This window comes from Electrona antarctica (genome assembly GCF_951216825.1).
Source record: "Electrona antarctica genome assembly, chromosome: 6".
NCBI lineage: Eukaryota > Metazoa > Chordata > Actinopteri > Myctophiformes > Myctophidae > Electrona > Electrona antarctica.
This window is the reverse complement of record NC_136811.1, coordinates 57357702-57384954: the sequence shown is the minus strand read 5'-3', so window position 1 is coordinate 57384954 and position 27253 is coordinate 57357702. Positions and strand designations below refer to the sequence as shown.

Below are 27253 nucleotides of genomic sequence, written 5' to 3'. Positions count from 1 at the left end.
TTGAGGTCCTGATGAAGATGTCTTCCAAAAGTTGTACCTTTCTTTGTACTTTGCACCTTAAAGATGGAGAGCCACAATGTTTTGTATTTTTCCAGTTTTTTATGTGTCTATGAGGTGACAGTACTTCATTAGACACCCTGGAGTCGTTTTTATGTGTCTATGAGGTGACAGTACTTCATTAGACACCCTGGAGTCGTTTTTATGTGTCTATGAGGTGACAGTACTTCATTAGACACCCTGGAGTCGTTTTCATGTGTCTATGAGGTGACAGTACTTCATTAGACACCCTGGAGTCGTTTTTATGTGTCTATGAGGTGACAGTACTTCATTAGACACCCTGGAGTCGTTTTCATGTGTCTATGAGGTGACAGTACTTCATTAGACACCCTGGAGTCGTTTTCATGTGTCTATGAGGTGACAGTACTTCATTAGACACCCTGGAGTCGTTTTCATGTGTCTATGAGGTGACAGTACTTCATTAGACACCCTGGAGTCGTTTTCATGTGTCTATGAGGTGACAGTACTTCATTAGACACCCTGGAGTCGTTTTCATGTGTCTATGAGGTGACAGTACTTCATTAGACACCCTGGAGTCGTTGTTATGTGTCTATGAGGTGACAGTACTTCATTAGACACCCTGGAGTCGTTTTTATGTGCAATGATGTATTAACTTTGTATTTAGGGTTTCTAGGGTAACCCTTGACAGTCAAACGGGCCAATGGAATAAACAGTAATATAGTGACACCACACTATCAGCCCCTCCCCTAACCCCTCCCCCCTTTATCATACAACTACAGCTGTGGGTACACAGCTCCGTCCGACCGCGCGATAACCTTCACCTCCGGAGGGGAGTCTTCCTCGCTGAGCGATGGGACGCTCTCCTCCTCCCCCCGGCCCCCCCCACCACCCTTCTCGGAACAGGCCGCCCCCCGCGCGGGAACGAGCCACATGTGGTGACTCTGGCGCCACCTGTGGACCAGTCCGACTAGCAGCGCGCAGACGCAGACGGCCAGCAGGAAGGACACGACCACCAGCTGGTTGAAGTAGCTTTTCTCACTCTCCGTGACTCTCTCTCGTAGCTCCTCCCCCTCCTCCTCCTCGGGGTCGTCGCTCGCGGTGAGCGTGGCCGCCGGCACGGCGTTTGGACCGTCGACGTTGCGAATCGTTTCGGTGCTGCGGTGGAGCTCGCAGACGACGATGGGAGGGTCCGAGCCTGAGGCCCGACGCCCTTGCCCGGCGGGCGATCTTTCGGGCTTGTCCGTACTAGTCGGGACGAAGGCGACCGTGTCGCTACGACCACGCTCTGTCGTGGTAGGTTCGTCGGTGCGGTAAAGCGCGGCGGCGGTGGCAGCGGCGAGAAGATCTGTGGGCCGGCCTTGCTCGGCGGGCGACGACCTTTCACGGGACGCGTCCGTAGCAGGGACGAAGGCGACCGCCTCGCTAGTCTCCGTGCTCGCCGATGTTTTTGTCGCGGTCGGCGCGGCGCTGGTGTCGGTCGCGACGGTCTTCCGTTGGGCGCTGGTGTCGGTCGCGACGGCCTTCCGTTGGGCGCTGGTGTCGGTCGCGACGGCCTTCCGTTGGGCGCCGGTGTCGGTCGCGACGGCCTTCCGTTGGGCGCTGGCGGCGGCGGGGTTGGCGGACACGATGCCGCCGTCGTCGTCCTTCAGAGGCACCGCGGCGGGCGGGGCCATGGGCGGAGCCACGGCGGGCGGGGCCATGGGCGGAGCCACGGCGCGCGGCGAGGCTCTCAGTTTGACGGAGTACGAAGCGACCTGCTCCTTGTAGCCTCCCTCCTCCGACACGCAGGCGTACGCGCCCAGGGTGTCCACCGTGAGCGGGAAGGTCAGGCTGCCGTCCGGGCGCTGCAGGAGGAGGAGCCTCTGGGGGGCGGAGCTGGGAGCGATCCAGCGCAGCGTTGCCAGGTTGGAGGGTTTGGGACACGGGAGCGTCACGATGTCCATCAGACAGGCAGACAGTTCCTCTGTGGAGGACAGAGAGAGTCGTGTTGCGGAAATCAGTTACACAAGTTTGAAGTTTAACACAAGGTGGAAGACATTTCAACAGTAGTGGCAGTGGCGTGCACAGATAGACACTAGGGGGTGCTAGAGCACCACCTGCCCTTGCCCTCTGGACAGCAATGTGCCCTTTTGGAGAAAAGGAAAAAATAATGTTTTTTTTCGTACAGTGTACAGTAGGCCCTATGTGGGCCATGGTGACATTGATCAATTCTTGATAAAAAGCTTCTAATATTTTATTTGTGCCCCAAAATCTATAAATCTCACACTATTAAGGCAACCGGCCGGTTCCACGCGCTGCACAAGGTGCCCTTTTTCCCTTGAACACCTGCCCCTCTAAATGACTGTGCACGCCACTGAGTAATGGGGAAAAGTACTCAAATGTTTTACTTAAGTAAAAGTATCAATACTGCAATGTGTAAATACTCTGTTACAAGTAAAAGGCCGGAAGTCAAATTTTACTTGAGTAAAAGTACAAAAGTATTGGCATCAAAATGTACCAAAAAAGAAATACCAAAAAGTAGAAAGTATTCACTGTGCAGAATGTGACATTTACTAATAATAATTAGTACTAATTAATATTAGTACTAATTAATAGTACTAGTACTAATTCATATACTAATATTAAAGTAATTCATCTGGTGGATTATCTTGGGCTGCATTTATTGTAATGTATGTAAACGTAGTTATATATTGAAACATGCTATATTTTGGACTGAGGCCGATTCAAAAAATGCCTTCTAAATCCTGACCTAAGTTTTCTGGAAAAACTTCAAATATTTATATAGCAGCATCATTATTTTTGTAATTTTTTAATACAGCACAACAAGTCTTACTGAGTTTACCACACAGTATTAACAAGTCTTACTGAGTTTACCACACAGTATTAACAAGTCTTACTGAGTTTACCACACAGTATTAACAAGTCTTACTGAGTTTACCACAGTATTAACAAGTCTTACTGAGTTTACCACACAGTATTAACAAGTCTTACTGAGTTTACCACAGTATTAACAAGTCTTACTGAGTTTACCACACAGTATTAACAAGTCTTACTGAGTTTACCACAGTATTAACAAGTCTTACTGAGTTTACCACACAGTATTAACAAGTCTTACTGAGTTTACCACAGTATTAACAAGTCTTACTGAGTTTACCACACAGTATTAACAAGTCTTACTGAGTTTACCACAGTATTAACAAGTCTTACTGAGTTTACCACACAGTATTAACAAGTCTTACTGAGTTTACCACACAGTATTAACAAGACAATGAAAGGTTTGTTAATCTCTTGTTATTGCTTGCTTTAGTCAAAGAGCCTTTTCATGATTGTATTGTTGATCATTTAGGCCTAATGTTATAAATGTATTGTTGTAGTTGTTACCTGGCGGAGGAGCAGCTTTGGCAGAGACACACACTTTTGTAACATTGCCGTTCTCCACGTCTTGGCCCCTGTGGTGAGGAGAAAATAAAAATAATCAGACCAGTCTGAAGTGAGTGGTGCAACATCGCCCCCTGGCCTGTTGGTACTCTAAACATATAGGGACGGACATAGGGACATTGCTGTTCCTTGGAGTGGTTCTGTGGTTGCACCACTCAGGAAAAAAATTTAAATAAACAACATGCTGACATGAAGGAAGTGCTTCCTGTCTGTGACTCTGTGGTAATAGAGTGGCTGCATTTTTTTGACAACATGTCCGTTTAGAAAAACAACATGGTATGTCTTAACACGCTCACATGCTCAAAACGCACGCACACACACACGCACGTGCGCTCGCACGCACACGCGCACACACACACACGCACACACACACACACACACACGCACATACACGCACGCACGCACTCACTCACGCACGTGGGGTTTCAAATCCACTTAGCAGACCTTAATTGTGTTGAACTTTACTTTCCTATATGTTGTTTTTTTTTTGCAAACTGAAACTGCTAATTAAGTATTCATTCAAACTACTACTACTACTACGACTACTAGTACTAAATGGGCGTATACGGGTTCCCCTCTATGAGTTTAGGCTGGTCTCTTATCAGTTAGATGAGGCCTATTGTCGGGGAAGAGATTTGGCAATAGAGGGGGGGATGAGGGGGGGGGTGAGGGGGGCACATGACAAGTCCCAAACTCTTCTCCCTTCTGGCTCCTAAACTAACTACTACTGTTAGCATCCGCCTGGGTGACGGCAGACTGCTGCGCGAGCACTGGCGCTTTGGCATGGGGGGGGGGGGGTCAGAAACATATGGAATGAGTTCTGAGCTGGCCATATATGGAGCGTGTCTTGAGTGTACAGGGTTTGATGAGGGCCCAAGTACGGCCGAGCCTTAGGTTTCCGGGCCTGTTGAGAACTCTAGTTTTCGCCGGCTGCCGGGTGCAGCTGCACTAATAACTTTGGGGCCCGTCTAGAGTGTAAATGGACAGGTATCAGTCAACAGGCCCGTCTAGAGTTTAAATGGACAGGTATCAGTCAACAGGCCCGTCTAGAGTTTAAATGGACAGGTATCAGTCAACAGGCCCGTCTAGAGTTCAAATGGACAGGTATCAGTCAACAGGCCCGTCTAGAGTTTAAATGGACAGGTATCAGTCAACAGGCCCGTCTAGAGTTCAAATGGACAGGTATCAGTCAACAGGCCCGTCTAGAGTTTAAATGGACAGGTATCAGTCAACAGGCCCGTCTAGAGTTTAAATGGACAGGTATCAGTCAACAGGCCCGTCTAGAGTTTAAATGGACAGGTATCAGTCAACAGGCCCGTCTAGAGTTTAAATGGACAGGTATCAGTCAAAAGGGAGACATCGAAGAGGAAGGACGGATGGGGAAGGATCAAAATATGGAACAGGTTCAGCTCCATATATGGAGATGGAGGTGTGATGTCACGAGGCGTGACCATAATGTGGAGGTGTGACGTGACACACGGAAATGCAGGTTTTCATATATAGCGATGATGTCACTTACATGCTGGTGTCGGAGGGCCCAGCAGTGACCTGGGTGCAGACGTTCCTGTTATGATCCCATCCACAGAGAGGGTCCCTGGCCAGGACGCACTGAGCACAGCTCTGATAGGACGGACAGCTGCTCAGCGGGACCGCGGTCACGCCTTCTGATGTCCCCACGTAAACCACGCCCTGCACACACACACGCACACAGTATTAAATATACAACATCAACCGTTATCAGGACATTGGAATATGGCTAATATGGCCATACTGGCATATAGACATTGTGGTGTTTGGCTGTATTCCCCCAGACTGCACTCATGCAGGGTGGTGCAGACATAGCCTGGTCAAGGACTCCCCCAGACTGCACGCATGCAGGGAGGTGCAGACATAGCCTGGTCAAGGACTCCCCCAGACTGCACGCATGCAGGGAGGTGCAGACATAGCCTGGTCAAGGACTCCCCCTGCTGAACGTGTCATTTACAACTCTATTGTCGGGGCATGGAAACTAGGGGCTACTAATATTTACTATTCTCTGCCTATCGGGACGTAACTCGGACGGCGCTGAGTCGGGTCTGGTGGGCTTCTCAACGCTCGGCACGGCGACCCACTTGGCTAGCGCCTCGCTCGGCGGTGCTTCACGTGGCTCAAGGCCACCAGACACGGCGCGCCTCGCTGGGCGGTGCTTCACGTGGCTCAAAGCCACCAGACACGGCGCGCCTCGCTCGGCGGTGCTTCACGTGGCTCAAAGCCACCAGACACGGCGCGCCTCCGTCATTGACACAAAAAGCAAACGCTCCCAGTTTCAGTCCGGATTTCCCAGTATGTTGATTATCACATACTGGGGGTATTTCTAAGGTGATTATCACATACTGGGGGTATTTCTAAGGTGATTATCACATACTGGGGGTATTTCTAAGGTGATTATCACATACTGGGGGTATTTCTAAGGTGCTTATCACATACTGGGGGTATTTCTAAGGTGATTATCACATACTGGGGGTATTTCTAAGGTGATTATCACATACTGGGGGTATTTCTAAGGTGATTATCACATACTGGGGGTATTTCTAAGGTGATTATCACATACTGGGGGTATTTCTAAGGTGATTATCACATACTGGGGGTATTTCTAAGGTGATTATCACATACTGGGGGTATTTCTAAGGTGATTATCACATACTGGGGGTATTTCTACGATGCTGATTACAAACATTCTCTTGATTATCGGGTGATAACATCCGAAGCGGGTGCTCACACACATACGAGGGGCAGCTGGTCAGCGGCACCTCCTGGGTCACCCCCGCAGATGTCCCAACGTAAACCACCTCCACCTCCTGGGTCACCCCACCTCCTGGGTCACCCCCTCAGATGTCCCCACGTAAACCACCTCCACCTCCTGGGTCACCCCACCTCCTGGGTCACCCCACCTCCTGGGTCACCCCACCTCCTGGGTCACCCCCTCAGATGTCCCCACGTAAACCACGCCCTACAGATCAGACGGTTATTTACGTTACGTTCATTTTACGTTCAAAAGGAAAAAGAGGGCGTGTTTTTCCTTTATTTTATTTTTTTGACGATGGGTTCTACACTACAAGCGATTACACTGTTTTAAAAAGCGGATTTTCATGACAAGCAAGGACAAAGTCGGCGCAGTGGCTCTTCAAAGGTTAGTGTAAACTCGGCAGGGAGATCTGGAACACGATTGTTAAATCAAAGCAGGGAAAATAAATGCGTTCATTATCTGAAGTTGAAAAAGCATTTCTCTTATATTTAATTTTAATTTTCTAAATTCCATTTTCATTTTCATATTGTCCATTAGCGGGGCATTTTTGGAAAATCAAATGATCTTTTTTATAAATGTTAAATGTGTCATAGAATGAGCACATCTGTAGATTACATGTAAATTCTATTGCATTTTAGATTTATTTTTGAATCAAGAAATGCGTTAATGACCTGAAAATGAAAAAGCATTCATCTTATTTAGATTGACTTTTTGTATTTTCCATTTCATTTGAATTTTGGCAGTTTTATGCGTCCATTGTCAGGCACACAGAACTTGAGGCAAGTAAATTGACTCTATGGGAGCCAACCCAGTAAATTGACTCTATGGGAGCCAACCCAGTAAATTGACTCTATGGGAGCCAACCCAGTAAATTGACTCTATGGGAGCCAACCCAGTAAATTGACTCTATGGGAGCCAACCCAGTAAATTGACTCTATGGGAGCCAACCCAGTAAATTGACTCTATGGGAGCCAACCCAGTAAATTGACTCTATGGGAGCCAACCCAGTAAATTGACTCTATGGGAGCCAACCCAGTAAATTGACTCTATGGGAGCCAACCCAGTAAATTGACTATGGGAGCCAACCCAGTAAATTGACTCTATGGGAGCCAACCCAGTAAATTGACTATGGGAGCCAACCCAGTAAATTGACTATGGGAGCCAACCCAGTAAATTGACTATGGGAGCCAACCCAGTAAATTGACTCTATGGGAGCCAACCCAGTAAATTGACTCTATGGGAGCCAACCCAGTAAATTGACTCTATGGGAGCCAACCCAGTAAATTGACTCTATGGGAGCCAACCCAGTAAATTGACTCTATGGGAGCCAACCCAGTAAATTGACTCTATGGGAGCCAACCCAGTAAATTGACTCTATGGGAGCCAACCCAGTAAATTGACTCTATGGGAGCCAACCCAGTAAATTGACTCTATGGGAGCCAACCCAGTAAATTGACTCTATGGGAGCCAACCCAGTAAATTGACTCTATGGGAGCCAACCCAGTAAATTGACTCTATGGGAGCCAACCCAGTAAATTGACTCTATGGGAGCCAACCCAGTAAATTGACTCTATGGGAGCCAACCCAGTAAATTGACTCTATGGGAGCCAACCCAGTAAATTGACTCTATGGGAGCCAACCCAGTAAATTGACTCTATGGGAGCCAACCCAGTAAATTGACTATGGGAGCCAACCCAGTAAATTGACTCTATGGGAGCCAACCCAGTAAATTGACTATGGGAGCCAACCCAGTAAATTGACTCTATGGGAGCCAGCCCAGTAAATTGACTCTATGGGAGCCAACCCAGTAAATTGACTCTATGTGAACCAACCCAGTAAATTGACTCTATGGGAGCCAACCCAGTAAATTGACTATGGGAGCCAACCCAGTAAATTGACTCTATGGGAGCCAACCCAGTAAATTGACTCTATGGGAGCCAACCCAGTAAATTGACTCTATGGGAGCCAACCCAGTAAATTGACTCTATGGGAGCCAACCCAGGGGGGGGAAGAAGCACACTCTCGCTGTAACTAAGTAACTTAGCTCTGTGTAACATTCTATATGCCTTATTTATTCCTGATGGGGAATGATCCACTAAAGATCTTTATCTTGGACATATGTGTCGGAATGTGACTGAGGGACTGCCATTGGATTTTTTTGAATTTTCGTTTTGTCATGTCATATGAAAGCAAGGAATCATAGCTTCAAATTGACATATTGGTTGTTCAGTTTGACCCACCAGTTTTGGAGGCTTATAGAGTAATGTCTTGCAGAGAAACAGCGAGTTGAGAAAACAGGCTTGAAAGGTTCACTTCTGTGGATTACACCTATAGCTACATGTTTAAGCATTTATTTCATATTTACATGTCTTCTGTGGACTCTAACATTACACCTAGCTACATGTTTAAGCATTTATTTCATATTTACATGTCTTCTGTGGACTCTAACATTACACCTAGCTACATGTTTAAGCATTTATTTCATATTTCCGACATGCTCTAGTATGTGTAGAGTCTGCCTATGCTATTAACTCATTTAAAAAAAAAAAAAACATTCTTTCTCCTCTGGTGAAAAGCTGGAGTTTGCGCGATGGCAGGCTCTCAGTCAATTCTGGTCACATATGATTTGTTTTACCTTGGAGGGAGAGAGTATGAGGCTCAGCGGAGGATGCAGCTTCAACAGCTGAGGATGTAGGAACACCTGGACCTCCTCGATGACCCGGGGACCCTGGTCCGACAGAACCACTTTGTGGAGGAAACCCTTCTCTGGAAGACAAAGAGTGAAGTGGATGGTTGGGTTTCTGAGACACACGCACGGCACGCACACCTACGCACGCATGCACGCACACGCACACACACACACACACACACACACACACACACACACACACACACACACACACACACACACACACACACACACACACACATACAGTTGAGGTTAATTCCTCAACCATACATGGTAAATGCTGCATTTATATAGCGACTTTATCCAAGGCACTACACACATTACATTCACCCATTCACACACACAGCTTTACATAGATAGAGCATTACATTCACCCATTCACACACACAGCTTTACATAGATTGTGCATTACATTCACCCATTCACACACACAGCTTTACATAGATTGTGCATTACATTCACCCATTCACACACACATTCACACACCGATGGAAGTGGAAACCATGCACCATGCAATCAGCACATCAGGAGCAATTAGGGGTTCAGACTTCAGCTTGTCTATCTTGCTCAAGCACACTTCAAGGACAATTAAAGGACACTTCGACACTAACTCTGGGGGAGCCCATGGGGTTCGAACAGAATTAGCAACCTACGGTCGCAATAACATTATGGAAACGACACCAGCGTACCGGTGAGCAGGTACATCATGGTGTATGACTGTATGTGATGACGTACCGGTGAGCAGGAACAGCATGGTGTATGACTGTATGTGATGACGTACCGGTGAGCAGGAACAGCGTGGTGTATGTGATGACGTACCGGTGAGCAGGAACAGCATGGTGTATGTGATGGTGTAGTGGTGAGCAGGAACAGCATGGTGTATGTGTTGACGTACCGGTGAGCAGGAACAGCATGGTGTATGTGATGACGTAGTGGTGAGCAGGAACAGCATGGTGTATGTGATGACGTACCGGTGAGCAGGAACAGCATGGTGTATGTGATGACGTACCGGTGAGCAGGAACAGCATGGTGTATGTGTTGACGTACCGGTGAGCAGGAACAGCATGGTGTATGTGATGACGTAGTGGTGAGCAGGAACAGCATGGTGTATGTGATGACGTAGTGGTGAGCAGGAACAGCATGGTGTATGTGTTGACGTACCGGTGAGCAGGAACAGCATGGTGTATGTGATGACGTAGTGGTGAGCAGGAACAGCATGGTGTATGTGTTGACGTAGTGGTGAGCAGGAACAGCATGGTGTATGTGATGACGTACCGGTGAGCAGGAACAGCATGGTGTATGTGATGACGTACCGGTGAGCAGGAACAGCATGGTGTATGTGATGACGTACCGGTGAGCAGGAACAGCATGGTGTATGTGTTGACGTAGTGGTGAGCAGGAACAGCATGGTGTATGTGATGACGTAGTGGTGAGCAGGAACAGCATGGTGTATGTGATGACGTAGTGGTGAGCAGGAACAGCATGGTGTATGTGATGACGTAGTGGTGAGCAGGAACAGCATGGTGTATGTGATGACGTACCGGTGAGCAGGAACAGCATGGTGTATGTGATGACGTACCGGTGAGCAGGAACAGCATGGTGTATGTGTTGACGTACCGGTGAGCAGGAACAGCATGGTGTATGTGATGACGTACCGGTGAGCAGGAACAGCATGGTGTATGTGATGATGTACCGGTGAGCAGGAACAGCATGGTGTATGTGATGACGTACCGGTGAGCAGGAACAGCATGGTGTATGTGTTGACGTACCGGTGAGCAGGAACAGCATGGTGTATGTGATGATGTACCGGTGAGCAGGAACAGCATGGTGTATGTGATGACGTACCGGTGAGCAGGAACAGCATGGTGTATGTGATGACGTACCGGTGAGCAGGAACAGCATGGTGTATGTGATGACGTACCGGTGAGCAGGAACAGCATGGTGTATGTGATGACGTAGTGGTGAGCAGGAACAGCATGGTGTATGTGATGACGTACCGGTGAGCAGGAACAGCATGGTGTATGTGTTGACGTAGTGGTGAGCAGGAACAGCATGGTGTATGTGTTGACGTAGTGGTGAGCAGGAACAGCATGGTGTATGTGTTGACGTAGTGGTGAGCAGGAACAGCATGGTGTATGTGTTGACGTAGTGGTGAGCAGGAACAGCATGGTGTATGTGTTGACGTAGTGGTGAGCAGGAACAGCATGGTGTATGTGTTGACGTAGTGGTGAGCAGGAACAGCATGGTGTATGTGATGACGTACCGGTGAGCAGGAACAGCATGGTGTATGTGATGACGTACCAGTGAGCAGGAACAGCATGGTGTATGTGTTGACGTAGTGGTGAGCAGGAACAGCATGGTGTATGTGTTGACGTAGTGGTGAGCAGGAACAGCGTGGTGTATGTGTTGACGTAGTGGTGAGCAGGAACAGCATGGTGTATGTGTTGACGTAGTGGTGAGCAGGAACAGCGTGGTGTATGTGTTGACGTACCGGTGAGCAGGAACAGCATGGTGTATGTGATGACGTACCGGTGAGCAGGAACAGCATGGTGTATGTGATGACGTACCGGTGAGCAGGAACAGCATGGTGTATGTGATGACGTACCGGTGAGCAGGAACAGCATGGTGTATGTGATGACGTACCGGTGAGCAGGAACAGCATGGTGTATGTGATGACGTACCGGTGAGCAGGAACAGCGTGGTGTATGTGATGACGTACCGGTGAGCAGGAACAGCATGGTGTATGTGTTGACGTACCGGTGAGCAGGAACAGCATGGTGTATGTGTTGACGTAGTGGTGAGCAGGAACAGCATGGTGTATGTGTTGACGTAGTGGTGAGCAGGAACAGCATGGTGTATGTGATGACGTACCGGTGAGCAGGAACAGCATGGTGTATGTGTTGACGTAGTGGTGAGCAGGAACAGCATGGTGTATGTGATGACGTACCGGTGAGCAGGAACAGCATGGTGTATGTGTTGACGTACCGGTGAGCAGGAACAGCATGGTGTATGTGATGACGTACCGGTGAGCAGGAACAGCATGGTGTACATCTTGCCGTTGGCAGCGCGGGTCCTCTCAGCCACCAGACGGCTGTACCTCCCCCTGGTGGACACCAGCAGCGGGCCGTCCTGGGCCTGCTTCACGCTGGCACTGGTCAGAAAGGTCTTCTTCACCTCTTCCAGAACCTCGCCGCTGGCGTTCCCCAGTCCGCACTGAACAACAACAACAAGACAGCAACAGACAGACAGGGACGATCACGAAGCGAAATAATTACACGATTCAAGATTTAATTGTGTTTTTGGTAACCACCGCAAAACCACCCCAATTGTATATATATTGTATTAACATTCTCTACCACACATATTGGACCAAATAACATTGACAAGTCAAGTCAGAAGTCACAAATATTAGGCATCATTTAACTTATAGGCTATCTTGTTGAACTGGGGTTAATTACAAGTCCATGGTGAGAATACATTAGCCTTTAAAAAGTCACAAGTTATCACACTATTTGAGGACATTTCCAACCTTTCCCAGGTCATGTTTTCTGCCCGCAGGATTCCATTGGCGCGTACGCATGTCTTCTTTCTTGTAGCTGCCATCGAACGCAGCCCTGATGTCCCTCATCTTAAAGACACACACCGCAGAAGAGCCAGGGCCGATGGACCTACAGGACAGATGGAACAGCACTTTAGAGCCAGGACCGATGGACCTACTAGATATATAGATATATAGATATGGCTACTCTAAGGTTTGCCACTGCACATTATTTCATGATTTACCACTGGGAGGTGAAGACTCCATAGAACAGGGTGTCTGCGGTGCCGTCGCCCCCTGCTGGGTGGAGGGTGGTCATGTCCTGGAGCACGTTGAAGGGCAGCTCGTTGGCCGTTTGGCAGAGCAGAGGAGCCTTGGCGAAGGACGTCCACCGTCTGACCAGAGTCATCTCCCCCCCAACGTCACTCTGAGGACACACATGAGTGGAACATTATCCGTCCGACCGTCCGTCCGTCCACACGCATGCACGTACGCACCCCTTCACACACCCCTACACACACGCACGCACGCACACACACACACACACACACACACAACACTCACCACACAGCAGCCTTTGCCCCAATGCAGAAATATTGACTGACTGACTGACTGGCTGACTGACTGGCTGACTGGCTGACTGACTGACTGGCTGGCTGGCTGACTGGCTGGCTGACTGACTGGCTGGCTGACTGACTGACTGACTGGCTGACTGGCTGGCTGGCTGACTGGCTGGCTGACTGACTGGCTGGCTGGCTGGCTGGCTGGCTGGCCTTGCGGTTGCCATCCATCCAGCCGCTCTACCCCTGAGCCACCGCCGCCCCCTACTGGTACTCCCCTGTCATGTGTTTCCCCACAGATCTATGTAGGCGTCGGCCAATGTGAGGATCCCAAGCTTCCCAATTAGCATGTGACAAACTAGGGGTTGTGAAACATGTCAAACTGTTCATAGTATAGGGTTATTCATGATTCTGAATCAATTGTAAACATTAGTTTTGCACGACAAACAGTCCTTGGCCTAAAGACGGCCATATACTGTAGCTTTCACAAATGTTATTTGGATGACCCTAAGGATCATGAAAATCACACCCGTGTGAACTGCGTGGTGCAACTCCGTGTGGGGGTCCCCGTGGGGTCGCCGGAACTTCCAGACCCACAGGAATGTGCCCAGGGTGCCGAAACGGTTGAGAAATGACAGCATTACTGTGTGGGGGAATTAGCAGACAACTCTCTCTCTCTCTCTCTCTCTTTTTAGCTTAGATTGACTGGCCTATGATGACAGCACCCTTCCGTTGCTTTCCCAGTTATGACTTGAATCTACACACTGTACAACAAGTGATCACACTGCACTGATCACACATCCACACTGACACTATACTGATATCACTGACTTACTGTACACATACATGACACTATACTGATATCACTGACTTACTGTACACATACATGACACTATACTGATATCACTGACTTACTGTACACATACTGTACACATACTGTACACATCCATACTGACACTATACTGATATCACTGACTTACTGTACACATACTGTACACATACTGTACACATCCACACTGACACTATACTGATATCACTGACTTACTGTACACATACATGACACTATACTGATATCACTGACTTACTGTACACATACATGACACTATACTGATATCACTTACTTACTGTACACATACATGACACTATACTGATATCACTGACTTACTGTACACATACATGTAAGCTTAAAGGGACACTTGATCACTCTGTTTGGCAAAAAATAAATACATAAAATGTTAATGACATTTAGAAGATTTAGAACACTTTCCTGGGGGTCTTTATGTGTGTAATATGTTTGATGATTTCAGCAGTGAGCCCAGTGTCTCTGATGGCATGGACACTCTGACACTGTACTTCCTGGACTACAATTCCCTTACTGAGACAACAGTAAGGGAGACAACACATGTTTGTTAATAAATGATTGTTAAAGGTTTTACACTGCCTGCGTCCTCCTCCATGTGTCATGGCACCACAGGCCGGGTTGTGACAGTTTCGTCAGTCACCTTATGACTCAATGAGCTTTCTGTACGTCTTTAACAGGAAGCCACCCTGTACGTCCTCTTCATTTGACTCACAGGGGAAATGTGGTTTGCAGCGAGGCTGGTATCACAATGACCAACACACACAGGAGGAGACAGAGTGTCTATTGCAGTTGTTTTAAAACTTATGTAGTATTTCCAAGGGCCCCCTTAACTCTGGCAGTGTGTAGTATTTCCAAGGGCCCCCATAACTCTGACAGTGTGTAGTATTTCCAAGGGCCCCCATAACTCTGACAGTGTGTAGTATTTCCAAGGGCCCCCATAACTCTGACAGTGTGTAGTATTTCCAAGGGCCCCCATAACTCTGACAGTGTGTAGTATTTCCAAGGGCCCCCATAACTCTGACAGTGTGTAGTATTTCCATGGGCCCCCATAACTCTGACAGTGTGTAGTATTTCCAAGGGCCTCCATAACTCTGACAGTGTGTAGTATTTCCAAGGGCCCCCATAACTCTGACAGTGTGTAGTATTTCCATGGGCCCCCATAACTCTGACAGTGTAGTATTTCCAAGGGCCCCCCCATAACTCTGACAGTGTGTAGTATTTCCAAGGGCCCCCCCATAACTCTGACAGTGTAGTATTTCCAAGGGCCCCCCCATAACTCTGACAGTGTGTAGTATTTCCAAGGGCCCCCATAACTCTGACAGTGTGTAGTATTTCCAAGGGCCCCCATAACTCTGACAGTGTAGTATTTCCAAGGGCCCCCATAACTCTGACAGTGTAGTATTTCCAAGGGCCTCCATAACTCTGACAGTGTGTAGTATTTCCAAGGGCCTCCATAACTCTGACAGTGTGTAGTATTTCCAAGGGCCTCCATAACTCTGACAGTGTGTAGTATTTCCAAGGGCCCCCATAACTCTGACAGTGTGTAGTATTTCCAAGGGCCCCCATAACTCTGACAGTGTGTAGTATTTCCAAGGGCCTCCATAACTCTGACAGTGTGTAGTATTTCCAAGGGCCCCCATAACTCTGACAGTGTGTAGTATTTCCAAGGGCCCCCATAACTCTGACAGTGTGTAGTATTTCCAAGGGCCCCCATAACTCTGACAGTGTAGTATTTCCAAGGGCCTCCATAACTCTGACAGTGTGTAGTATTTCCAAGGGCCTCCATAACTCTGACAGTGTAGTATTTCCAAGGGCCTCCATAACTCTGACAGTGTGTAGTATTTCCAAGGGCCTCCATAACTCTGACAGTGTAGTATTTCCAAGGGCCCCCATAACTCTGACAGTGTGTAGTATTTCCAAGGGCCCCCATAACTCTGACAGTGTGCAGTATTTCCAAGGGCCCCCATAACTCTGACAGTGTAGTATTTCCAAGGGCCCCCACAACTCTGACAGTGTGTAGTATTTCCAAGGGCCCCCATAACTCTGACAGTGTAGTATTTCCAAGGGCCTCCATAACTCTGACAGTGTGTAGTATTTCCAAGGGCCTCCATAACTCTGACAGTGTAGTATTTCCAAGGGCCTCCATAACTCTGACAGTGTGTAGTATTTCCAAGGGCCTCCATAACTCTGACAGTGTAGTATTTCCAAGGGCCCCCATAACTCTGACAGTGTGTAGTATTTCCAAGGGCCCCCATAACTCTGACAGTGTGCAGTATTTCCAAGGGCCCCCATAACTCTGACAGTGTGCAGTATTTCCAAGGGCCCCCATAACTCTGACAGTGTAGTATTTCCAAGGGCCCCCCATAACTCTGACAGTGTAGTATTTCCAAGGGCCCCCCATAACTCTGACAGTGTAGTATTTCCAAGGGCCCCCATAACTCTGACAGTGTGCAGTATTTCCAAGGGCCCCCATAACTCTGACAGTGTAGTATTTCCAAGGGCCCCCCATAACTCTGACAGTGTAGTATTTCCAAGGGCCCCCATAACTCTGACAGTGTGCAGTATTTCCAAGGGCCCCCATAACTCTGACAGTGTAGTATTTCCAAGGGCTCCCCATAACTCTGACAGTGTGTAGTATTTCCAAGGGCCTCCATAACTCTGACAGTGTAGTATTTCCAAGGGCCCCCATAACTCTGACAGTGTAGTATTTCCAAGGGCCCCCATAACTCTGACAGTGTGTAGTATTTCCAAGGGCCCCCATAACTCTGACAGTGTGCAGTATTTCCAAGGGCCCCCATAACTCTGACAGTGTGCAGTATTTCCAAGGGCCCCCATAACTCTGACAGTGTGTAGTATTTCCAAGGGCCTCCATAACTCTGACAGTGTAGTATTTCCAAGGGCCCCCATAACTCTGACAGTGTGTAGTATTTCCAAGGGCCCCCATAACTCTGACAGTGTGCAGTATTTCCAAGGGCCCCCATAACTCTGACAGTGTGCAGTATTTCCAAGGGCCCCCATAACTCTGACAGTGTAGTATTTCCAAGGGCCCCCCATAACTCTGACAGTGTAGTATTTCCAAGGGCCCCCCATAACTCTGACAGTGTAGTATTTCCAAGGGCCCCCATAACTCTGACAGTGTGCAGTATTTCCAAGGGCCCCCATAACTCTGACAGTGTAGTATTTCCAAGGGCCCCCCATAACTCTGACAGTGTAGTATTTCCAAGGGCCCCCATAACTCTGACAGTGTGCAGTATTTCCAAGGGCCCCCATAACTCTGACAGTGTAGTATTTCCAAGGGCCCCCCTTAACTCTGACAGTGTGCAGTATTTCCAAGGGCCCCCATAACTCTGACAGTGTAGTATTTCCAAGGGCCCCCATAACTCTGACAGTGTGTAGTATTTCCAAGGGCCCCCATAACTCTGACAGTGTGCAGTATTTCCAAGGGCCCCCATAACTCTGACAGTGTAGTATTTCCAAGGGCCCCCATAACTCTGACAGTGTGTAGTATTTCCAAGGGCCCCCATAACTCTGACAGTGTGCAGTATTTCCAAGGGCCCCCATAACTCTGACAGTGTAGTATTTCCAAGGGCCCCCATAACTCTGACAGTGTAGTATTTCCAAGGGCCCCCATAACTCTGACAGTGTGTAGTATTTCCAAGGGCCCCCCATAACTCTGACAGTGTGTAGTATTTCCAAGGGCCCCCATAACTCTGACAGTGTAGTATTTCCAAGGGCCCCCCATAACTCTGACAGTGTAGTATTTCCAAGGGCCCCCCATAACTCTGACAGTGTGTAGTATTTCCAAGGGCCCCCATAACTCTGACAGTGTAGTATTTCCAAGGGCCCCCCATAACTCTGACAGTGTGTAGTATTTCCAAGGGCCCCCATAACTCTGACAGTGTAGTATTTCCAAGGGCCCCCCCATAACTCTGACAGTGTGTAGTATTTCCAAGGGCCCCCCCATAACTCTGACAGTGTGTAGTATTTCCAAGGGCCCCCCATAACTCTGACAGTGTAGTATTTCCAAGGGCCCCCCATAACTCTGACAGTGTGTAGTATTTCCAAGGGCCCCCCCATAACTCTGACAGTGTGTAGTATTTCCAAGGGCCCCCATAACTCTGACAGTGTGTAGTATTTCCAAGGGCCCCCATAACTCTGACAGTGTGTAGTATTTCCAAGGGCCCCCATAACTCTGACAGTGTGTAGTATTTCCAAGGGCCCCCATAACTCTGACAGTGTGTAGTATTTCCAAGGGCCCCCATAACTCTGACAGTGTGTAGTATTTCCAAGGGCCCCCATAACTCTGACAGTGTAGTATTTCCAAGGGCCCCCATAACTCTGACAGTGTGTAGTATTTCCAAGGGCCCCCCCATAACTCTGACAGTGTGCAGTATTTCCAAGGGCCCCCCCATAACTCTGACAGTGTAGTATTTCCAAGGGCCCCCCCATAACTCTGACAGTGTAGTATTTCCAAGGGCCCCCCCATAACTCTGACAGTGTGTAGTATTTCCAAGGGCCCCCATAACTCTGACAGTGTGTAGTATTTCCAAGGGCCCCCCCATAACTCTGACAGTGTAGTATTTCCAAGGGCCCCCCCATAACTCTGACAGTGTGTAGTATTTCCAAGGGCTCCCATAACTCTGACAGTGTGCAGTATTTCCAAGGGCCCCCCCATAACTCTGACAGTGTGTAGTATTTCCAAGGGCCCCCCCATAACTCTGACAGTGTGTAGTATTTCCAAGGGCCCCCCATAACTCTGACAGTGTAGTATTTCCAAGGGCCCCCATAACTCTGACCGTGTAGTATTTCCAAGGGCCTCCATAACTCTGACAGTGTAGTATTTCCAAGGGCCCCCCCATAACTCTGACAGTGTAGTATTTCCAAGGGCCCCCCCATAACTCTGACAGTGTAGTATTTCCAAGGCCCCCCCCATAACTCTGACAGTGTAGTATTTCCAAGGGCCCCCCCATAACTCTGACAGTGTAGTATTTCCAAGGGCCCCCCCATAACTCTGACAGTGTAGTATTTCCAAGGGCCCCCCCATAACTCTGACAGTGTAGTATTTCCAAGGGCCCCCCCATAACTCTGACAGTGTAGTATTTCCAAGGGCCCCCCCATAACTCTGACAGTGTGCAGTATTTCCAAGGGCCCCCATAACTCTGACAGTGTAGTATTTCCAAGGGCCCCCCCATAACTCTGACAGTGCAGTATTTCCAAGGGCCCCCCCATAACTCTGACAGTGTGCAGTATTTCCAAGGGCCCCCCCATAACTCTGACAGTGTGCAGTATTTCCAAGGGCCCCCCCATAACTCTGACAGTGTGCAGTATTTCCAAGGGCCCCCCCATAACTCTGACAGTGTAGTATTTCCAAGGGCCCCCATAACTCTGACAGTGTAGTATTTCCAAGGGCCCCCCATAACTCTGACAGTGTGTAGTATTTCCAAGGGCCCCCCCATAACTCTGACAGTGTGTAGTATTTCCAAGGGCCCCCCATAACTCTGACAGTGTAGTATTTCCAAGGGCCCCCCATAACTCTGACAGTGTGTAGTATTTCCAAGGGCCCCCATAACTCTGACAGTGTGTAGTATTTCCAAGGGCCCCCATAACTCTGACAGTGTGTAGTATTTCCAAGGGCCCCCATAACTCTGACAGTGTAGTATTTCCAAGGGCCCCCATAACTCTGACAGTGTGTAGTATTTCCAAGGCCCCCCCCATAACTCTGACAGTGTGCAGTATTTCCAAGGGCCCCCCCATAACTCTGACAGTGTAGTATTTCCAAGGGCCCCCCCATAACTCTGACAGTGTAGTATTTCCAAGGGCCCCCCCATAACTCTGACAGTGTGTAGTATTTCCAAGGGCCCCCATAACTCTGACAGTGTGTAGTATTTCCAAGGGCCCCCCCATAACTCTGACAGTGTAGTATTTCCAAGGGCCCCCCCATAACTCTGACAGTGTGTAGTATTTCCAAGGGCTCCCATAACTCTGACAGTGTGCAGTATTTCCAAGGGCCCCCCCATAACTCTGACAGTGTGTAGTATTTCCAAGGGCCCCCCCATAACTCTGACAGTGTGTAGTATTTCCAAGGGCCCCCCATAACTCTGACAGTGTAGTATTTCCAAGGGCCCCCATAACTCTGACCGTGTAGTATTTCCAAGGGCCTCCATAACTCTGACAGTGTAGTATTTCCAAGGGCCCCCCCATAACTCTGACAGTGTAGTATTTCCAAGGGCCCCCCCATAACTCTGACAGTGTAGTATTTCCAAGGGCCCCCCCATAACTCTGACAGTGTAGTATTTCCAAGGGCCCCCCCATAACTCTGACAGTGTAGTATTTCCAAGGGCCCCCCCATAACTCTGACAGTGTAGTATTTCCAAGGGCCCCCCCATAACTCTGACAGTGTAGTATTTCCAAGGGCCCCCCCATAACTCTGACAGTGTAGTATTTCCAAGGGCCCCCCCATAACTCTGACAGTGCAGTATTTCCAAGGGCCCCCCCATAACTCTGACAGTGTGCAGTATTTCCAAGGGCCCCCCCATAACTCTGACAGTGTGCAGTATTTCCAAGGGCCCCCCCATAACTCTGACAGTGTGCAGTATTTCCAAGGGCCCCCCCATAACTCTGACAGTGTAGTATTTCCAAGGGCCCCCATAACTCTGACAGTGTAGTATTTCCAAGGGCCCCCCCATAACTCTGACAGTGCAGTATTTCCAAGGGCCCCCCCATAACTCTGACAGTGTGCAGTATTTCCAAGGGCCCCCCCATAACTCTGACAGTGTGCAGTATTTCCAAGGGCCCCCCCATAACTCTGACAGTGTAGTATTTCCAAGGGCCCCCATAACTCTGACAGTGTAGTATTTCCAAGGGCCCCTCCATAACTCTGACAGTGTGTAGTATTTCCAAGGGCCCCCCCATAACTCTGACAGTGTAGTATTTCCAAGGGCCCCCCCATAACTCTGACAGTGTAGTATTTCCAAGGGCCCCCCCATAACTCTGACAGTGTGTAGTATTTCCAAGGGCCTCCATAACTCTGACAGTGTAGTATTTCCAAGGGCCCCCATAACTCTGACAGTGTAGTATTTCCAAGGGCCCCTCCATAACTCTGACAGTGTAGTATTTCCAAGGGCCCCTCCATAACTCTGACAGTGTGTAGTATTTCCAAGGGCCTCCATAACTCTGACAGTGTAGTATTTCCAAGGGCCCCCATAACTCTGACAGTGTAGTATTTCCAAGGGCCCCCCCATAACTCTGACAGTGTGTAGTATTTCCAAGGGCCCCCCCATAACTCTGACAGTGTGTAGTATTTCCAAGGGCCCCCCCATAACTCTGACAGTGTAGTATTTCCAAGGGCCCCCCCATAACTCTGACAGTGTGTAGTATTTCCAAGGGCCCCCCCATAACTCTGACAGTGTGTAGTATTTCCAAGGGCCCCCCCATAACTCTGACAGTGTGTAGTATTTCCAAGGGCCCCCCCATAACTCTGACAGTGTGTAGTATTTCCAAGGGCCCCCCCATAACTCTGACAGTGTGTAGTATTTCCAAGGGCCTCCATAACTCTGACAGTGTAGTATTTCCAAGGGCCCCCCCATAACTCTGACAGTGTGCAAATTGAACCACATTCGGTTCCATTTGACCCCCTTTCCACCGGTTGGTTCCCAATGGAACTAGACCGGATCAATACAAGTAAATTAATACATGATAGCCTAACCCTTCCACAGTAGTAGCTTTTTTTCATATGTTTGATTATTTTGCATATCTTTCTACATAATACCTTTAAAAATGTAAAATTTGTAATGCAATAAATCATTGTCTTCGTGTAAGTACTCAATTGGGGAAGTTTCATGGTGATAACAATCTAATATAGGTATAGTTTTGCCCACTCAATTCATAATTCTAATATTCCAATGTTGGAGCTCATTGGCTCATGCACTAAGAACCAAAAATGACCAATAGGCCTGTCTCACAGCCATTCCCCGCCCCCTTTCCAGACCTAGTGACGTCACTCCATAGACATTACATGTTAAAAGACCTACATTCAGAAGCCATATAAACAACGCTTTTTCTGAAGGTAAACTTTTATTTGTTTTAGCGGTCTTAACATCTTGTTTTCTTCATAATAATATTGCTGGTCTTTTACATTTTAACATTTGGAAACGGCCTTAAATGGTGCAGAGAAAGCAGGTAGGGATGTAGCTCTGGTCGATGAGTAATAGCCTGGCTAATAAGCCAGACCGAATCAGCCGCTGGCAAAAAAAGAATTGCCTGCCGGCGGATTACGGTCTGGAGAGGCTCAACTGTACGCCCATTTCCTACACCAGAGAACTGGTGTGGCCAATCGGGACACGGTATGCAATATGGGCGGGCTTTGGTACAGTGACGTTCAATGCTTGAGACCTTTGACTGACAGTAGCGCTGACCAATTGCGTCAAAGAGAAAATGTTTGAACCCGCCCCCCGGGAAACAAGATCTATCAGGCTAGATGAGTAAGGCCATGACACACAGAACACACATGGACACAAGTGTCTTACTGTAGGTGTGAGTGAGGCCTAATAAAACACTGTGGCGATCTTGTACAGTGTGCAGTATACCTTGCAGACTTGCGCCACACGGGGCATGGTGTACAGTGTTCAGTACCTTGCAGACTTGCGCCACACGGGGCATGGTGTACAGTGTGCAGTATACCTTGCAGACTTGCGCCACACAGGGCATGGTGTACAGTGTGCTGTACCTTGCAGACTTGCGCCACACGGGGCATGGTGTACAGTGTGCTGTACCTTGCAGACTTGCGCCACACGGGGCATGGTGTACAGTGTGCTGTACCTTGCAGACTTGCGCCACACGGGGCATGGTGTACAGTGTGCTGTACCTTGCAGACTTGTGCCACACGGGGCATGGTGTACAGTGTGCTGTACCTTGCAGACTTGTGCCACACGGGGCATGGTGTACAGTGTGCCGTACCTTGCAGACTTGCGCCACACGGGGCATGGTGTACAGTGTGCTGTACCTTACAGACTTGCGCCACACGGGGCATGGTGAGCTCCTCCACGAAGCTGTGCTCCTTGGCCACCTCGTTGAAGAAGAAGAGGACTTTCCCCTCGGCGGGATCGAACCACGAGCTCACAAACGTTGGTTCTGAAACACAGGAAATGATGATGAAACCAAAACTATGGAATAACTACTTTTTATGTATGTGATGTATTGCCCTGCTTTTTGTTCTTGCTTATCCCATTTTGGGCGGGAACCCCTTTTGGTGTTTTAAACATTATGTTATAATTTAGCTATTGAAAAATAGCAGATCTCAAGGGGCACGGTGGCACAGTGGGTAGTGCTGTCGTCTCACAGCTAGAAGGTCCTGGGTTCGATTCCCGCTCGGGGCGCTGTGGGTGCTGGCGGTGTGTTTCCTCCTCCGCGTCATCAGTGCCCATACCCGAGGCGGGGTTGGCGAAAGGGCCTTTCTGTGTGGAGTTTGCATGTTCTCCCCGTGTCCCCTAGGGTAGGTACCCTCACAAAAACATGCAGTAATCCTGGTCTCTAAACAAACTGCCTCCCCCTGGCCAGCCGGGGAGCCTGATGGAGGGGAAAGGAACTGGTCGGAATAACGTGTTCCTTCCACGCGCTACGTCCAACCAGGGAAACTCCCCCTGTCAGGTGTAAAGGAGCAACTTGGACACTCAGGCAGGAAGGAAGCATGAGTTCAAGTCCGTTGCTCTCCCCATGTCCCCCATATATGGGGACTAGGTTGGCGGAGGGTGTGTAGAGAGCCCAGGATCACATTAGATAATTGGGCTACAAAATGGGTTACAAAATCGAGGGATAAAAATGTATAAAAGAAAAATAGCAGATCTACAAGCTCATAGCGTGCCACCGAGTACCGCGCTACGAGCTTGTAGGTCTGCTATTTTTGAAAAACCGTGAAAATGTGGCACGAATCTTTCAATATATATTCTTTCAGAGCGAAAGTTTTTAACTCAAATCTTTGCTTCTTGGGGGGTCCCTCCCTGGAACAACATATTTTCAGATGGGGGTCGGCGGCAAAATACAGATAATTCTTGGGGGTCCTTGACATGAAAAAGGTTGAGCACCACTGACATAGAAACATGGGTTTTTCAGAAAACTGTCATGATTTAGAAGACATTTGTAGAATCGTTCCCAGGTCAAAAAGGCTTAATGTAAATCGCTCTGGATTAAGAGTGGCTGATAAATGCCTACATTGTAAATTGTAAAAAGGAAGTATAGCCTTAGAGAAGAGTATAGGAGCATAGGTCACGCTTCTTGATTCTGACGCAAGACAAAAAGATGAAACTTGAACGAGGAAGTGGTTTATGTTACAGTGTGACTCAATATGCATCTTTATTAACCAGCATGAGGAAACGACTACCTCCGTCCAGGCTGTGCGTGTCATTTTACTCAATGCTGCAAACCTTGTTTGAATGAATACTCAACCTAATCCGTAGTAGGAGTATGTTAACATGGCTTGGTTGAATGCTTGATTCTGATTGGTCAATCGCTGAATTCAGCCGTACTGTTATTTCTGGGATAATGACCGCTCCGCTCTATAACGGACCGCTGCCTAATCCAACCCTCGGACCGCTAGGACCTAGGACCGCTGCCTAATCCAACCCTCGGACCGCTAGGACCTAGGGCCGCTGCCTAATCCAACCCTCGGAGCACCTGCTGCGCCCCGCTTGATTTACTGCTGTTTCCCTACATGACAGCCATGTAAACACAATGTCATTTACAGCTAAACATTGCCCTCAAAAATGTTTTTGAAAACATTATAGGCCTAAGCGAGAAATAGACGAAGCAGTACCCGAAAATGTATTCTATCAACTCACTTCCTGCAGCACCGACAGTGCTGCAGGAAGCTTTGCATCGGTGGTTAAACCCCCTGTCTGTGAATGATCTGACCACCTATAGGCAGATATTATCCCTTACATAACGTTCCAGTCTTTCTCGACACTATAGCGCTATCAAAATAAAGGAAAACTCCCCACCCCCCTGCCCCAAAAAAATAAAACAAACAACGTCAAACAAAAGTTGATATAGTTACACTGTTTTTGATAATTACATACAGAATGACGTGGGCTACTTTGTTCAGCCTTAATAGCACTTCTTCTTTCTCTAAAGCGAGTGTGTGTGGGGGCGGGGGGGCTTAGGTGGGTGGGGGCTGGTGGGTGGGGGGAGGGGACTGACTTTTGCACCTTTATTTTTTTAACAGAAAAGGCTTAGGTGGGTGGGGGCTGGTGGGGGGTGGGTGGGGGGAGGGGACTGACTTTTGCACCTTTATTTTTTTAACAGAAAAGGCTTAGGTGGGTGGGCTTAGGTGGGTGGGGGGAGGGGACTGACTTTTGCACCTTTATTTTTTTAACAGAAAAGGCTTAGGTGGGTGGGGGTGGGGGGAGGGGACTGACTTTTGCATCTTTATTTTTTTAACAGAAAAGGCTTAGGTGGGTGGGGGGTGGGGGGTGGAGACTGACTTTTGCATCTTTATTTTTTTAACAGAAAAGGCTTAGGTGGGTGGGGGGTGGGGGGTGGGGGGAGGGGACTGACTTTTGCATCTTTATTTTTTTAACAGAAAAGGCTTAGGTGGGTGGGGGGTGGGGGGTGGGGGGAGGGGACTGATTTTTGCATCTTTATTTTGTAACAGAAAAAAGTGCTCTAGGCAGCGCTTTTCTTTCCTTATTTTCTCTGGGCAACAGGCATACTGTGTCAAAGTTAAGCAACATGTCCATATCCGGCATGTATGTCCTGTTTTGGTGTACTGAGAGGTTGACCAATGTCTGAAAGAGCCTCATATCTGCACATTTGTGTCTCATAATTACCAAAGCAATAATCATAACAATACATTTCTGAAAGGCACCAACAGATACACAACGGAAGCTACAATAAATGCACGTGCGATGAATTCATCCCTGTCGTTGTCTGTGTGACAACGTGATCCTAACGGCAGGGCTCCACCGGACGCGTTGCGTCTCCGTCGCGTCCGTCGCGTCACGTCGCTGACGCGCCCGGTGGAGCCCGGCCGTAACGGCCGGGCTCCACCGGGCGCGTCAGCGTCGCGTCTCCGTCACCGTCAGGGAATGTTCCCTTTTTAATCAATGAAGGGTGGCTACACAGCCCGCGTTGACGGAGACGCGACGCGTGCATTAAAATTGAACCGGTGCGTTTTTTGACGCGACGCGACGGAGACGCAACGCGTCCGGTGGAGCCCTGGCGTTAGCTATAGGGATGCATGTGGTTGTGCAGACCGGTGCCTTCACAACCACAACAACTACCGCTGTTGTTGTTGTTGTTGTATGACCATCGTTGCTGTCATGCACAAACCTTCAATGTCCAAAACTGTTTCTTTTTTTGATCAGGAATTCTTAACCCATTTAGGCCTGACTGAATTTAAAAAAAAGTCCTCTGAAAGAATATATATTCAAAGATTTGTGCCGCATTTTCACGATTTTTCAATAGCTAAAGTATAACATAATGCTTAAAACACCAAAAGGGGTTCCCGCCCAGAATGGGTTTTAACTGCTTTTGTGTGACACGACACTTGAGGAATTAATTAACAAAAGGAAATGTAGAAATATGGAGATTAGGAGATATGGGAGGTTTCTGCACCATTCAGAAGAACAATGGACGTGTCCTGGGTGACGTCTGGGCGGCCATCTTGGCTGAAGTGGCGAGCGATGGCCGGGCGATGGCCCTTGAAGTCTGTGGTGGTGCTGGAGAACAGCTCGCCGTCTATACACGCATGGAGAAACACAGGTCGTCATGAGAGGTATATGGTTATAGGAGAACAGCTCGCCATCTATACACACGCAAGGAGAAACACACGTCTTCATGAGAGGTGGGGAATATAAGTTGAGTAACCACAACCAAAGCAAAGTTTACTCTTTCAAGAAGTCAGTTAGTGGTGAAATATTGATATCTTAAATCTACCAATCTATACCCCAAAATAGGAATGCCCAATAATGTCAGGTAAATACTATCTCCATAATGTGTTTCTCCGGCCAAGGTTAGTGTCGTTTGGATTGCATAATGTGTCAATGGAAATTATAATCCTATGTTATGTTTTTACAATATTCATTCATTATTTCCATGTGCTTAAGAAAGAAAGAAACAAAAATACATATATATACTCTTGTGTCCTATGGTCCCACTGGGAGGAGACCCCGGGGCAGACCAAGGATCACGTCCCACTGGGAGGAGACCCCGGGGCAGACCAAGGATCACGTCCCACTGGGAGGAGACCCCGGGGCAGACCAAGGATCACGTCCCACTGGGAGGAGACCCCGGGGCAGACCAAGGATCACGTCCCACTGGGAGGAGACCCCGGGGCAGACCAAGGATCACGTCCCACTGGGAGGAGACCCCG

The 27253-nt window shown here is 48.4% G+C and overlaps 1 protein-coding gene across 1 annotated transcript in view; it reads right to left on the bottom strand.

Annotated features, from left to right (window-relative positions):
* Positions 1-791: 791 nt before the first annotated feature.
* The window catches only part of LOC306925192 (semaphorin-4A-like), a gene marked incomplete at its 3' end in the record, with an annotated part of 46879 nt that continues 20417 nt past the window's right edge, over positions 792-27253 (bottom strand). Inside the window, exons 6-14 of the mRNA XM_079503884.1 lie at positions 26497-26619; positions 22892-23019; positions 12714-12895; positions 12460-12598; positions 11954-12143; positions 8877-9007; positions 4976-5145; positions 3400-3467; positions 792-1981 (exon numbers count right to left, since the gene is read on the bottom strand). Coding sequence (XP_079360010.1) covers positions 792-1981; positions 3400-3467; positions 4976-5145; positions 8877-9007; positions 11954-12143; positions 12460-12598; positions 12714-12895; positions 22892-23019; positions 26497-26619 — 2321 coding nt within the window. The remainder of the gene's footprint in view (positions 1982-3399; positions 3468-4975; positions 5146-8876; positions 9008-11953; positions 12144-12459; positions 12599-12713; positions 12896-22891; positions 23020-26496; positions 26620-27253) is intronic.